Source organism: Montipora foliosa, chromosome 5 (genome assembly GCF_036669935.1).
Source record: "Montipora foliosa isolate CH-2021 chromosome 5, ASM3666993v2, whole genome shotgun sequence".
Taxonomy (NCBI): Eukaryota; Metazoa; Cnidaria; class Anthozoa; order Scleractinia; family Acroporidae; genus Montipora; species Montipora foliosa.
In genome coordinates this window covers 2,277,390-2,291,672 of record NC_090873.1, presented here as the reverse complement: position 1 = coordinate 2,291,672, position 14,283 = coordinate 2,277,390, and the positions used below count along the sequence as shown (strand labels likewise).

Sequence of the window (14,283 nt, the reverse complement as noted above, 5' to 3'; positions counted from 1 at the left end):
CGTATGGTTGGGTCATGGAATGTGGACTTTGGACTGCGGAATACGGAATTGAACAAGATATTGTAACCAAAAATCACTGAAATACTGTGACATTTAAAGGAAATCGGATAAAATTCCTTCGAACAAAGTGTCGGCTACCCGTAGCCTCCTGTTTGTTTTGTTTTGCGAGTGTGACAAATTTCTTCAGTAGTCTACAATGTGTGGGTTTCTTTATTTTCTGGAACTTAGCATCGTGTATGCATCGTGGGCGGAGCCTATAAAAATTACATCTTATGGTGTGCCAAATATTTTGCGCGACTGTTGTTATGGTGGTAACATAACATACTCATCTCTTTCGTTTTCTTATACAGATCCAGAAATTTAAGCGAGGGGACGAGATCTTAGTCAAGAATGACAAAAAGTTGGTAAAGGAACTGCAAGAAGGTCATGGAGGCTGGAATGAAGCACTTGTTTCGGTGAGATCTTATCTTTGAATTTCTTTCGACTAAGAAGAGTGAAATTTATAATCATCTTGAGACAAAGATGGTATAAAAGTCTTTTAACTTTCTTATTCGCTATTGTCGCAAGTCCCATAATACAGTTCATTTTGAGGGCTTATTTGCATTTAGACAATGGATATCCAGTTCACTGAAGCATGATACAGTCCCAAGTGAGGGTAATTAACTTGTGTTGTCTTTATGTAAAGAACCCCTCAAGATTTATTGCATTATAACATGGGGAAAATAATCTATTTACCAAGTGTGCGGCTACATCTACATGTTCCAGCACTCAGCAAAGTCCCTTTTGACTTTTTGTTTACGTGGCCTCATACACCATAAGCCTTTTTGAGAAATTACTGCCATTCCGGCCACAGTTTTGTGCTCTTTTCGAATAGTGTATAGTCTTTGGAATGTCTCACAGTGTTTACGAACAAAGGTTGTGAAATTCAGTCCTTGTTCGAGAAGACTTGAATGTCTTACCATTTACAGATATCATTAAATAGGCAGCACCTTTTCCTCCGTTCTTTTAGGACCTGAGACGGTTGCCCTACGGGTTTTCGAATTCGAGACCACCCGCTGTACGGTTGTCCGATGTCGGCTCAAACAACAGAACCAATCGGTCGGTGGTTAAAACATAAAAACTTTATTGACACTCCCGTGATGGGGCTTTTCAGTGACAATACATTAATTTAAAAAAATATACGATATATTAAATTATGTAAGTATTTACAAGTCTTTAATGTAAAAAAAAAAGAAAGTCATTGATTAACTTACTTTTCAAACGTTATTTAAAAGAAGCAAGTGATTTCAGGGTCGATATTGTTCCAAGTTATAACCACACGATAATAAAAGTTCCTCTCACCGGCTTTCGATTTATATAGAGGAATGTTTAAAAGCTGAGAATTTTGAGTGGTTCGCCCAGTAACCCTGATTCTAGTCGTAGACTGATCCATTAAATAGTCCGGAGCTTGGCCAATCATGCATTTAAAGGCATCGCGTTTTGTTGCCCCCTTTTGAACAGATCCTTGGCCGCATTGGCAAGGTTCTGGAAGTCGACGGGGATGGAGATCTGGTGGTTTCAGTGGAAGGCGATCATTGGGTGTTGAATCCTGCTGCTGTGACGTATGTCACTGATCCAAGTCCCGCTCAGGCGACAGCTGACGATGGTGATAGTACAGATGAACCATTAGGAGGTACAACGTTTGCACGCACGCAGCGCGGGTTGGAAGTGCCAGACGCGGCAGTCCCTCCTAGATTGTTAAACTAATCGTCTCAAATAGTAAAAGGATAATTCGCCATGTAAATGTAGAAGTGTCAAGACAAGTTAAAACTCACGGCTTGAAATTAACGAAAAAGTCCTGTCGCAATTTTGCGACAAGATACGAAAATTTAGTCGCAATTTCGCAGATTTTAGTCGCAAAATCGTCGCGCTGCTTTGTGTTGTCAGCGGTTTAGCAAAACAAAATATGAGCCCACAAAACTTGTGTGTAGAGAAACCGCTGGAAATGGCGAATGGTCGAAGGAATGGAGTTGTTCACGTAACATCGCAACTAAATTACGCTACAATTACGCTATCTTCACAATGAAAGAAAGTTCACGGCGAGAAAAAAATAATTTTGTCATTTCTTTATTTATTTTAGCAAAAGTAGCAGCAGAGTGGTAACTGTTAACCCTTTTGTTTCGAAAGAGCGAAGGTGAAAACAAGTCGCATTTTTGCGCCTTTTCCAGATATTTTAATCGTGAAGGGAAATTTTTCAGTTGCAAATGCGACTGTATGGGTCGCAATTTCAAGCCCTGAAACTGTTTGCGTTGTCGTTACTATAGGGAGTTTAAGAAGTTAACGACGACGGTTACGCCGGGCAACGACAACGCCATAAATTAATAACAATTATTAGTAATATTGAAATTAGTAATATTCAGGTTAAAAGAGGAAAAATGATCGTACACGCATTTTTGTAAGCTTCTCTCCCGTTATCGTCAACAACAACAACAACAATGACAACGTGGGCACATCGCAGTGAATCTTTCATTAGGGACTTTTAGATCTAATTTTCTCTACTGTAAGTAGTCCTTTACGATTATTCCATCTCGCTCATGTCGCACAGTGTGGGCGAAGTATCCCAAAAATATATTGGTACCAGCGGTTTCAAGGTAAAAGTAGACAATGAAAGGTTCACTTTTGTATGCTTGCGTTCCGACAAAACCTCAAATTTGGTGATTTCACGTCGTTGTCATACATAGTACTTCAGAAGTACTTCCTAAAATACGTGCAGCACGATTCTCTTCCTCCTTTAACCAATGATATTATTGTTTTGTGGGGTTGCCTTTGCCGTTGCCGCAGCCGTCGTCGTTTCGTAAAACTTCCTATTCTCTCTCTTTACATCAAATCCGCCCGTACCAGTCCATTCAGTACAGGATACTTCGCCCATATTGTACAACGTAAACGAGATGCAATAGCTCAAACTTATATTTTGAAGTGACGTTTTCATCGCTGTAGTCGTCGTGGTTTCTTAAACTCCCTGGTACTACTTTGCATAACATTGTTGTCATAGTCTCTGCCGTTGGCATCGCCATTGCCACCGCCAAAACTAATTACAATATACCTTGCTGCCACCTTGCCAGTGCTAATACCAAGGTAATGGATGGCCATTCCCGATGAAATTACCATTGCCTTGGACAGTGCCTTCGCTAATACCGTTACCGATACTATTGTGATTGCTAATGTCGCTGCAAACGCTGTGGCCACGAGTGTACCTCCTTGGTCTATTGCATCATCTTGTTTCGATGCCACTTTGTCATCGTCATCTTCGTTGATTTCATTGTCACATCGTAATCATCGTTATTGTCATATTATTGCTGTTGATGTTGTTGTTCTTGTTTCACCTTTGATCAGAACTCCAGTTTATCAGGTGCAAACTCGAATTGTTTTATTATCAGTACGAAGTGATGCGGGTCCTTTTCATACTAACTGCCCATTTATCACGACACAAAGGGTGAGGGGGTGCTCTTAGGCTACAGTTGTCTTAACTGAAATTAAGTGGGAAGTGATCCTCAATTGTGTCTGTAGACAACGGGATTCGAACCCAAGACCTCTGCGATGCTGGTGCAATGACTAACTGAGCTATGAGGCCACTCAGTTGGAATCAAGTCAGTTTGTTGGGCTCATGTGTTCCCGTGAAAGGACTTTCAAATTTACTTCAGGAGTAAAGTTAGAGCGACATTTAAGTGAAATTTGATGTGATACGGAATTTGGGGAGAAGGGAAGGGGACACTTCGTTACAGTTAACAATTATTCGCCGAAGGCGAAGTGATTATCGGTGAATATTCACCGAGACGAAGTCAAAGTTTAGTATAAAGGTGATTACTTCAAAAAAGAGAAAAAAAAAACATTTCAACGCGAAAATCATCTTCACTTACAGTGGCAAAACTACTACTGGCAGCCATTTTGTCCGTCGATGTGATTATCGGCTGATAATTCGAGATAGCGAGCCAATGAGAGCGCGCGATTTTGAATAATCACCTGTGTATATATACTAATTAACAATATACCGATCTTTTATTATATCTCTCAGATAGTACGCGCGCTGTAATTGGCTAAATTAGCGGGCCGTATTCTACAGTACGGCCCGCTGTACAGCCCGCTAAATTTAAAATTTCGACAAAACATCATCTAGCGAGTTTTTCATGTCATTTCTGTTGCATAAACTTGTACTGAAAACTGTTTGAATCTTGCAAGCAACTATTTGTAACTTAACAGCCAAGAAGATTTAGTTTTTGGGATTTTGGCACGGCATTCTTTGTGGCAGTTGAACCTTCCGCTTCACTTTGACTAGTTTCCTTGCCCGCGCGCCGGTTAACCTCAGAGATATAATAAATATCTTACTAACCTCGTTTTCTCGGTCCGTACTGTAAGTTACAGATCGTCGTTTTTTCCCGTTGATTTATGGCCCGCGCGCTGGAAAAACTCGGTCAGTAACTTACAGTACGGACCTCGAACTCGGTTAGTAAGAGGTATGTATCCTGTTATCCTGCATTTCTGGAAGTCTGAGTCTGCTTTAACCGTTACATGTTTTCTAGGTTTATTCCACGATTTCTTCAGAGGATTACTACAACGCGCCGTTGTAGAAGGGATCGGGAGTCACCATCTGGTAGCTGCCTGCAAACAAAACAATCTTTCAAGAGTTAGGGAAATCCTAGATAATCATCCAGAATCGGTATAGGAAATGAACTTTGGAAAAGCTTCATGTTTTCGATCTGATTTTGATAATTATTATTATTAATTGTCTATACAAGTCTGAACAAAAGGCCATTTTTTTCCCAAATCAGACGAACTTAAAGTGCTACTATGACCAAAAAAATAATTTTTATTTTTATTTGGATTTCAAAACAATGGTAACTAAACAGTAAGTGACCCAAGTTTTAACCCTTGATTTTAAAAAGACACCTGTTTGTTTTAACCGGATCTTTAAAGTCTTGAGAGAGCTGGATCGAGGAGAAAATGACGTCAAAGACTCAATATTATTTTGCAGCGCGGGAGTTTCGGGCTTTCAGACTTTTAAACTCGCGTATACAATAAGCTGCGTTGACACGCTGAAATTTTAAGCTAGTGAGTAAATGACGTCACTTTTCCCAAGATCCAACTCTCTGAGGCCCAGTTGGTCAGTTTGGAACGTTAGTAATGGCGGACCGTGAAGTCAAACACTTACACTCAAAGTAAACAACCTTTGAATAAAAATCAAAGCTCCAAATGTTGCCAGTCAAGTGTTAAGCAATCACACTTTCAAAATCTGAAGAAAAATGGAAGTGATTTTTTGATCATAGTAGCACTTTAAATAAAAGTGTAGCAAAATCTTCAACTCTGGTCACGTTACTAAAAATATATATATTTAATGAATATCGTATTTTAATCCTTGGTAATAGCCTCGTAAACTTCTTTGAGTGTTAACAACAAGATTTTCCGATCAAGCATAGTTTCATGCTTCTCTGGTTTGAAGAAATTTGATTGTAGCTTAAAAAGTAACCATTCAGAAACCAAACATTCCACACTCCGGTCTAGTTCTGCATCAGAGTGATCCAGGAGTGCATGAGTAGGAGCTTGCCTCCCCCATACAAGCCCTATGAGACAACCTTTGCTCGTATCTTTCAATTTTTAGAACGCCACGAGTTCTTCGGCTCTGCACACACTGTTTAGAATGGCCGATCAGAATAAAGGTATTGTGGAACAAAGACAAAAATAGCAAAAGCAATGTATGCAAATTGTGAAAATTGATGTAAATTGTTGTAAATGTGAGTCTCCTGCCAAAGGATTAGTTCTAAAAATAGAAAAATACGCGCAAAGGTTGCCTCAAGGATATAATGCATTGGGAGGCTCCTAGTCATGGGCTCCTAGGTGACCCTATTTGCGTTATTGCATCTTTGATGGTTATTGATGGTTATTGATGGTTTGCATCTGACGTCACAGCAGCCTTGTTGGTGTACAGAACAATGCATTAAGATGTCTTCTGGGAATTTGACTCTATTATTAAGCAAAACTTGTGGTGCCATTTTCTGCGTTTTTGTACACCAACGTAGCTGTCTGATCACGTGGTTGCAAACCAAGAATTTTTTTAAAAAGGACGCGAATTGCTACTAATGAACGCGCCCCTTTCTTTTTTAGCAAATTGGTAGCATATAAAATAACTCTTGCGATTATCTTTGGATTACCTCTAATGAAGACAACAGACAGGAATGTCGAAACCTTGTGTCTTTGAATTGCAACTTTTTAATTAAGGTACATTTAAATTTCTCACAACCAGAGTAGCATCAAATCATGTTTGAATGTCAACCTGGTTGCAGTGTAAACTGTTTTTATCAGGGGTGATCCAATGGTAATCAAATGTTAAGCCAGTTTTGAAACGTTGGGTCTTCTAATCGTAACTTTGTAAAATACATTCAAATTTCTCACAACCAGAGTAGCATCAATATATTTCCACGGTGTGAACCTTAACATTTTCCGATTTTCCGTGAGACATTATCGAAAAAGATATCTCTTCAATATTATGACTAAACCAGTTTAATTCGTAATTCATTTTAATTGTAGCTCTTCTTAAATGTATACACTTCCAATAAAGTTTTTATTTTCGTATTTTTATCTTTATTATTTCGTGGCGTACTTCACAATGTAAACTTGCTTTTAGTTAAGCGTACCGACCACCTAAATAGATTGATTGATTGACTGACTGATTGATTCATTAATTGATTCAAGATCTTACTTCATTTTCAGATTGACGAAATGGCAGGTGGCCACACAGCACTTCATATAGCTTGTCACGAAGGTCACTGTAACGTCATTAGAGAATTGATTGATAGAGGAGCTGATAAGGACAAAGTGGTAAGAAGCAAATGATCAATTTTCTCCGGACATGCCCGCCCCCTTCCTTTCGAAAACGGTCCGGTTAGCAAAGCAACGTTGAAAGGGAAGAGGAAAGGTAACAAGTTGAACCAAACACGATTCTAAGGACGATTGGTTTAGCCTGCATAATAACAAAGCTGCTGTTGTCAAAAACTTGGCTCAATTTTCGTTTTTTCAATAAAATCTTACATTTCCTGTAATTCCTCCTCGAGAAACAAATAATCCTCCAGGGATAGTTAGACCAACTGGGTAGGTCGAATGTTAAAACTTTCATTCTTCTACCTTTTTAAAAAACATACATACATACATACATACTTAATTGACCGTTCCCCATAGGGGCTTTTCAGGGCCAATGAAACAATCAACGAAACAACAGAACACAACAACAACAACTGTTAAGAATCCCAACTGGCCGGAGGCAAACCAGTTGGCTATTTACAAGTGCAGCTGGGAAGTTGAACCGGGGACTACCAGGAACAAATTCAGCGAGTGGTCAGAGCGGGTGTTGAACCCGGGATCTCCGGATCTCAAGGCAAGCGCCCTAACCACTCGGCCTAACCACTAGTCTTGCTAAAACAGGGACTCATGAGATTAATTTAAGTTGACGACCAAGAATACCTCATAATTGCATACATTTTTGGACTTTAGCCGTTAAAGCGGGCACTTTCATTCTTTATTACATCCACTTAGAAATCACTGGTGATCTCCTTGCAATCTGATCGGCTCTCAGAAGTGCGATTTACTCTCGAATCGCATTATTTTTTCGCTATAAACCGCATCATTTCCCCAGCCAATGAGAAAGGACCACGAAAACGAAACAACCAATCAGATTTCAAGGCTTGTTTATGGTAACCAATCAAATTGGTGCTGACTAAAGTCCTGTATTTGAGCGATAAAATGATTATTGTTTGATTTCTAAATGGATGTCATAAAGTGGTAATTACAAATCGAACTCGCGCTTGAAATCACACGTATGATGACTCAGTTCAATGACTATTCTTTATTAAGGTATATATGTTGGATTTGATTTGATTTGATTTACATTTTATTGACGTGCAGGATTCTCAAGGATACTCAGCCATGCATCACGCTACTTTCGGGTGAGTTTACTTGCATTGCCCACGGGAAAAAAGGATGATTCAGAGCTGGGCAGGGAAAAAACCCAGGTCGAATTGCTCCTGGGCAACTGAAAATGGAATTCGGGTTGTCCAGTGGGCAAGTGAAATTAGCCTCAGAAATATTGTTAATGATACTTTCCAGCAAGCCATGAACATTGCACACCTATTGGGTAAGTGATATTCGAGTGCGGGCAACTGAAAACTAAAATGTACTGGCCCACTGGGCAACTGTATTTCAAATTTTTTTCCCGCCCTGCATAGAGCATTTCACTCGCGTAGACTTTACATTTGATTTTCGGTCGACAGTGAAACGTACAGTATAAAATTTATTCAAAAAAGACGACACAGTTTCATTCTCGTCTCGACACTTGTATAAGTTGTTGAAATTGTAGAGAACTTAAAGTGAAATGGAACGCGCCAAGTTAGACGTAACCTCGGAGCAATGGCGAACGGCGATTTGTCCAAATACGGTGGTTAATTTGCTTTTATATTTACTTGTAAGACGAAAATTTATCGCAGCAAAACGCCTAAATAGCCTAAATAACAAATACTTTTCCTTTAAGGTGACTAAACACAGTTTTTAAGCACTTATATATACTTCCCTTTCTGTCATATGTATGCAGTTTTTGCCTGGAAGCTCAAACTTGGTCACTGAGTCACTGATAATTGCTACCACATATATAGTATATATATGGTTGAATCATTTTTGTTTCCATAACATCAAAGAATTAAATTTGAGATACCTTCACATCTAACACTTAAAAATTCCCTGTAAAATTGAATTTTATTCTTCACTACTGTAAAACCTAAGTGAGACCTTTATTATTTCCACTGAAGCTGCCATTTTTCGTTCCGTGACCTGCTGGAAAACCTCTGGAATCACAGTGTGCATCTTTTGCTTACTAACTTGGCGCAACGTCTTGAATTTTTGCCCACCATTGATCAAAATGCTAAGTTTGAAAACTGTTCTTTTACTATTTTGAACAACAGAGCTGCAGTAACGCTCTCACTTTTTGTAAAAAAGCTTATTGACTCATTGTTTTCTAAGCCAGTATATAACATATACTATAATACCAACGGCGATTTTTCTAACCTTAAGGGACAAAACTGGAGAAGCAGTGAAGTTCTTATTACAGAAAGGCTTCGATCCGAATGTTCAGCAGGGTGAGCATAGATGCACGCCATTGCATCTGGCGGTTAAAAACAACAACGAGATGGCAGTGCGCATCCTGACCGAGCACGAAGACTGTGATGTCAATTTGCAGGTGTGTGCCACAGGTATCTGAAGACTTACAACAATTCGTTCCTTCAGTCGCGGAACATGCATATTTAAATAAGGATTTTTTCCTGGTTTGTAGCGACGAGAAAATAGGTCATACTGATTCGACTTGACTGCACCAGTGTCTTTTCAAAACTGAGTCGGCAAGCGTCTTATCGTCTTGCTACAAGATTAAATAAGTACTTCAGAATCTCTTTGACTTTTATGTGCTATAGAGTGTTGTGACGTGACGTCATGGCGGCCATGTTGGTTTCCCTAAACAAAGAAACGGCGGCCATGTTGGTGTCCCCAACTAATCCTTTGGGAATTGAGCTCTATTATCATGCAAACGTTTTCTTTTGTTTCTATGGAAGAACAAGGTTGCTGATCACCTGAGTGAAAACACTCTATATGGCGTAAAGTTTACGCTACAACTCCTCTTTTGGTTCCGTCTTTACTGGCCGTAGTTCGAGTACCGTTAGAGCCTTGAGGTTTTTATGCTTCTTTAAAATTGCGCAAGTTGCTCTCTCAACTGTAATTGGTGATCTGTATTGCAACGTCAAATCACCACGTATCCGTCGTTCAAATATATTTCAAATGATTTCTTCCATACAATCTTCACGACAGCGTCGTTACATTTGTACTAGTTCTTCCAGAGGATAAATGGGTGAAACAAATCAATTGTTTTTTTCTTAATTTATTTTCTTTTTCATTTTGTTTTTAAGGATCAAGCAGGCGACACTCCTCTCTTCGACGCCATCGCCGGTGAAAAACACGCTATGGCTGATATGCTGTTGAATCATCCGCGACTTTTGTTGGCGGTTACCAATGGTAAAGGCTTCAATTACCTTCACTTTGCTGTACTCAAAGGAAACAAGCAGTGAGTAAACAGAACCTTTGACTTGAATGATAAAATCATTAAGGACTGTCTTAAGTCAACTTTGCAATCAGCACAAGCACAAGCAACTTACGCAGAAAGACTTAGGTTATTAGTTTCTTTTGTCCTAAAGAAAGATGCCAGCGATGAAAACGCCTCTGTGTTTAAGTCTGTTGTTTGTGTTTTTGCTTAAATCAGGATCTGAGGGAATCGAAGTTCAAAAATCATTCGCGCTGTTGATGAGTGTTAGCATGTTTGGATTAAACCTTCCTCGCCGTTTCGTGTTACTATAAAATTTATACCTCTGTGAGACGTTAAGAACCCACATACTGTATTCGCCAAGAAAAGCGGAATTGTCGTCGGTGTTATCGTCTGACGTATTGCATGTTGTCAAACGCATTTAAGTGCATTCATTTAGAAGTGTAGAGGCACAGTGGTGTAGGGGTCATCGATGCGGACTCCCGCGCCCTGGGTCATTCGTTTCAGGTCTAGCTCAGTCGTTGTGTTGTTTTCTTAGACAACAAACTTTGCTCCACCCTGTCTCTCTCCACCCAGGTGAATGAATGAGTACTGGCTACGCACTAGCGGGGTAAACCCTACTATATACTAGCATCCCGTCTAGGGGGGGGGGGGTAACAATACTCTTAATCTCACTTAAGCCACTAGTAACCGGAATATGCTCCGGCCCTATAAGCCCTTGCGCCTCGTGTGCGACTTTACCTTACCTACCATTTAGGAAACAACAAAAAATGTAAAGTATATTGGCTAATTAATTATGCATTTCATTATTATCCATGCAGAGCTGTTGAGAAGTTGCTTGCGATGGGCGGGAGCGTTTTAAATGTGACAAAAAGTGATGGTTTCACAACACTGCACATTGCCGCAATCAACGACCATCGAGAAATAGCTAAACTCCTTTTGGAACAGGTATGAGATTATTTTGTTTTATTCTGAGACCGGGTCACGGTGGAAAGGATCGAGATGTCTCTTAAAGGATTTCGGTCACGATATTGTGGGTTCAAGAACAGACATAAAGATTTTATTTAAGTAATGGGGAAATAGTGAAATAACAATTTTTTAGGAAAGATAAGAACCAAAGAGACAAGAATAAATACAAGCATGGCCAGGATGGTGAAGGATGCAGAAGATTGAAAGGGATTACAAACGATCTTTTTGACAAATTGGGGCTAAACTTATCAAAATCCAACACCGTGACGTAGCTCCTTTAAATAGAGAGATTTAGCATCGTGTTTACGGGAAACTCAAACGTCAGACCAAAATTGGCGTTTTGCCAAAAATCAAAATAAACTTGTTTCATATAAGTTCATTTCTTGCCTGTTTGCTACAGGTATCAAGTAACTTCTCAAAAGAGAGAGACGAGATAGTTTAAGGGAATTTCATGCTTTCGTGACAAGTAGCAGTCTGCCGTTTCACGTAAACCCAATGCTAAATCTCTCTATTATTAAATTTTCGACCTCGGATATTGCGTTTCTCGCTTTCTGATTGGTTCACTCAGCCTCGGTCATCAGCTCATGTACTGTATTGACCAACTATGGAAACTGATTCTATCAAGTCCGGCCAAGCTGGAAACCTGATTGGTTTTAATTAATATCCAAGTGCCCAAGCGTTCTGAATTTAATAAGAATTTAAGAAAACAATAATTTCATTCGCGCTAGTTGGTTATGGGACTGGTTATAGAGTGTTGTCATTCACGTGATCAGCAACCTTGTTTATCCACCGAAATAAAAGAAAACGTTTGCATTACAATAGAGCTCAATTCCCGCAGGATTAGTTTGGTACAACAACATGGCCGCCGTTCCATTGCTCAGGTACATCAACATGGCCGTGGTGACGTCACGTGAAATCTCTCCAAAGACAACTTGGCGCTACGCACCTCGTAGCCTGTTTACCATCTGATATCCAACGCGCGCTCATGGAATATTTGTTACAGTGCGACCGGGAAAACCGTGAACACTTAAAATATGTCAGTAATGATTATTGTTTTTGAGTTAATCATGTTGTGGACTTCACGCGTCAAAACCGCAGACTGAATAACCGTTATAACAGAGGTATTCGCGAGCGCGCCATATGTTGAAAGCAACAATTGCTTCGGAGCCTTCGGAGAGCCAGTAATCAGTGAAAGGACAAATACACGCGCTGTTCTGTTTCTTTATGAGTAGATTCAGGGCTCAAACGACCAGAATTCAATTACCCGGAAAATCTAAAGCCGACGCAATTCTTGCCACGCAAACAACAGCAAACACTGTGCGGTTTAGCGAGTGGATTTCTGACGCGATATTGGACAGAAATGATACTCTTGACATATTTCAGTTGTGCACGGTTTTTCCAGTTGCACTGTAAGTATAATGCACTAGGGAATATTGTCTACGGCAAGAATATGGCGCTCAGGAAATTTGAAATTGAAAATAAGTTATTCCAGTAGCCCATAACCTGGAGCCTACAGCTCCAATACTAGGTCTATTTAACGGCACTTTCACAGATCAAGCTATTTTTAGACGAGTTCTCAAATACGATTTGGCTTGCACGAGTGCCAATCCTCATTCCCATGTGGATTAACTTCTCATGCAAGACTTGTGATTAGCTGGAAAGGTCCGGTTTCGCGGGAAAATCAAACTATAAAGAACTTGGTCTATAAAAACGCCGTTCTATAGGCGCAATGAAGTTGTAAGCTCCTAGTCATGGGCTCCTGGTTATTCTATTTTAATAGTGTTCTCTTTGAAGGGGTAAAAGTTCCCTCTGATGATTCCGCGTTGTCTTTTAGCCCGGTTGTTGTGTAAGTGCTTTGACGACGCAGAATCAAACTCCGCTTCATCTGGCGGCTAGTGAAGGCTACCCGGTCATGGCAGAGATACTTTTAAGTCATGGTGCTGATGTTAATGCAGTGGATGGTGATGGCGACACTCCACTTCACGTTACTCTGGCAAAGGAGTTGATTTTTAATACTGAGATGGTAAATGCGTTTCAATTCTGGTTTTTACTAGCGACGCAATCACATGCGCAAGCGTAGCAGCTCTCATTTCACCTTGAAAACGGCCTCGGCGCAAGCACAAGCACATCGTAGTACTCGGATTTCATTCCAAGTGTCCCCGAGTCCTAGCTCCTACGAGTCTCCTATAGCTCAGTGATAGAGCATCCGAACTAGTAATCGGAAGGTCGTAGGTTCGACTCCTGCAAAGAAGCGCTCGGGTTTTCTCCGAGTATCCCCGAGTCCTAGCTCCCACGAGTCTCCTATAGCTCAGTGATAGAGCATCCGAACTAGTAATCGGAAGGTCGTAGGTTCGACTCCTGCAAAGAAGCACTCGGGTTTTCTCCGAGTATCCCCGAGTCCTAGCTCCCTCGAGTCTCCTATAGCTCAATGATGGAGCATCCGAACTAGTAATCGGAAGGTCGTAGGTTCGACTCCTGCAAAGAAGCGCTCGGGTTTTCTCCGAGTATCCCCGAGTCCTAGCTCCCACGAGTCTACTATAGCTCAATGATGGAGCATCCAAACTAGTAATCGGAAGGTCGTAGGTTCGACTCCTGCAAAGAAGCACTCGGGGTTTCTCCGAGTATCGCCGAGTCCTAGCTCCCACGAGTCTCCTTTTGCTCAGTGATAGAGCATCCGAACTAGTAATCGGAAGGTCGTAGGGTCGACTCCTGCAAAGAAGCACTCGGGTTTTTTCCGAGTATCCCCGAGTCAATATATTGAAAAGAATATCTTGTCTTCAAAAGAGATGAAATACACTAAGACCAAGACGTGCGTGGATGGACAAAAAACGGCATGATTGGAAGGGATTGCATTCTGCTAATGTTGAAAGAATTCAGCCCTACGATAATTATCCCCATTAAACTTCGTTATTCCTCAGAATCATCTTTTCATGTTATCTGAAGCAAGGAATATTTTGCGGTAAATAAGGCTAGTTAAATTCATAACATCATAGCATTGTTTTTATGGATTCAAACGTTTTCAGACTGTTTTGATGACGTGAAAGGTTGAAAGCTTATGATCAGTTGAAAGTTTTCTGTAAAACGAAAATAGGGAGGTTTAGGCTGCTTGCCTTGCCTACGTCGCTTAACAAGTATTTAGTCTTTACGGTGCTTTTTTCAGTTGTAAGACACACAAGGGACTTACGAGAGCACACAAGAAGTAAGAAGCGAGT

At 40.4% G+C, this 14,283-nt stretch overlaps 1 protein-coding gene across 3 annotated transcripts in view; it reads left to right on the top strand.

The window, feature by feature from the left end:
- The window catches only part of LOC138003354 (uncharacterized), a 67,793-nt gene that overhangs the window by 30,242 nt on the left and 23,268 nt on the right, over positions 1-14,283 (top strand). For all 3 annotated transcript variants that reach the window (XM_068849375.1, XM_068849376.1, XM_068849374.1), the window contains 9 exons: positions 351-455; positions 1,501-1,672; positions 4,557-4,693; positions 6,742-6,849; positions 7,930-7,970; positions 9,088-9,253; positions 9,972-10,126; positions 10,924-11,050; positions 12,906-13,094. In XM_068849375.1, the coding sequence (XP_068705476.1) occupies positions 351-455; positions 1,501-1,672; positions 4,557-4,693; positions 6,742-6,849; positions 7,930-7,970; positions 9,088-9,253; positions 9,972-10,126; positions 10,924-11,050; positions 12,906-13,094 (1,200 nt within the window). The remainder of the gene's footprint in view (positions 1-350; positions 456-1,500; positions 1,673-4,556; positions 4,694-6,741; positions 6,850-7,929; positions 7,971-9,087; positions 9,254-9,971; positions 10,127-10,923; positions 11,051-12,905; positions 13,095-14,283) is intronic.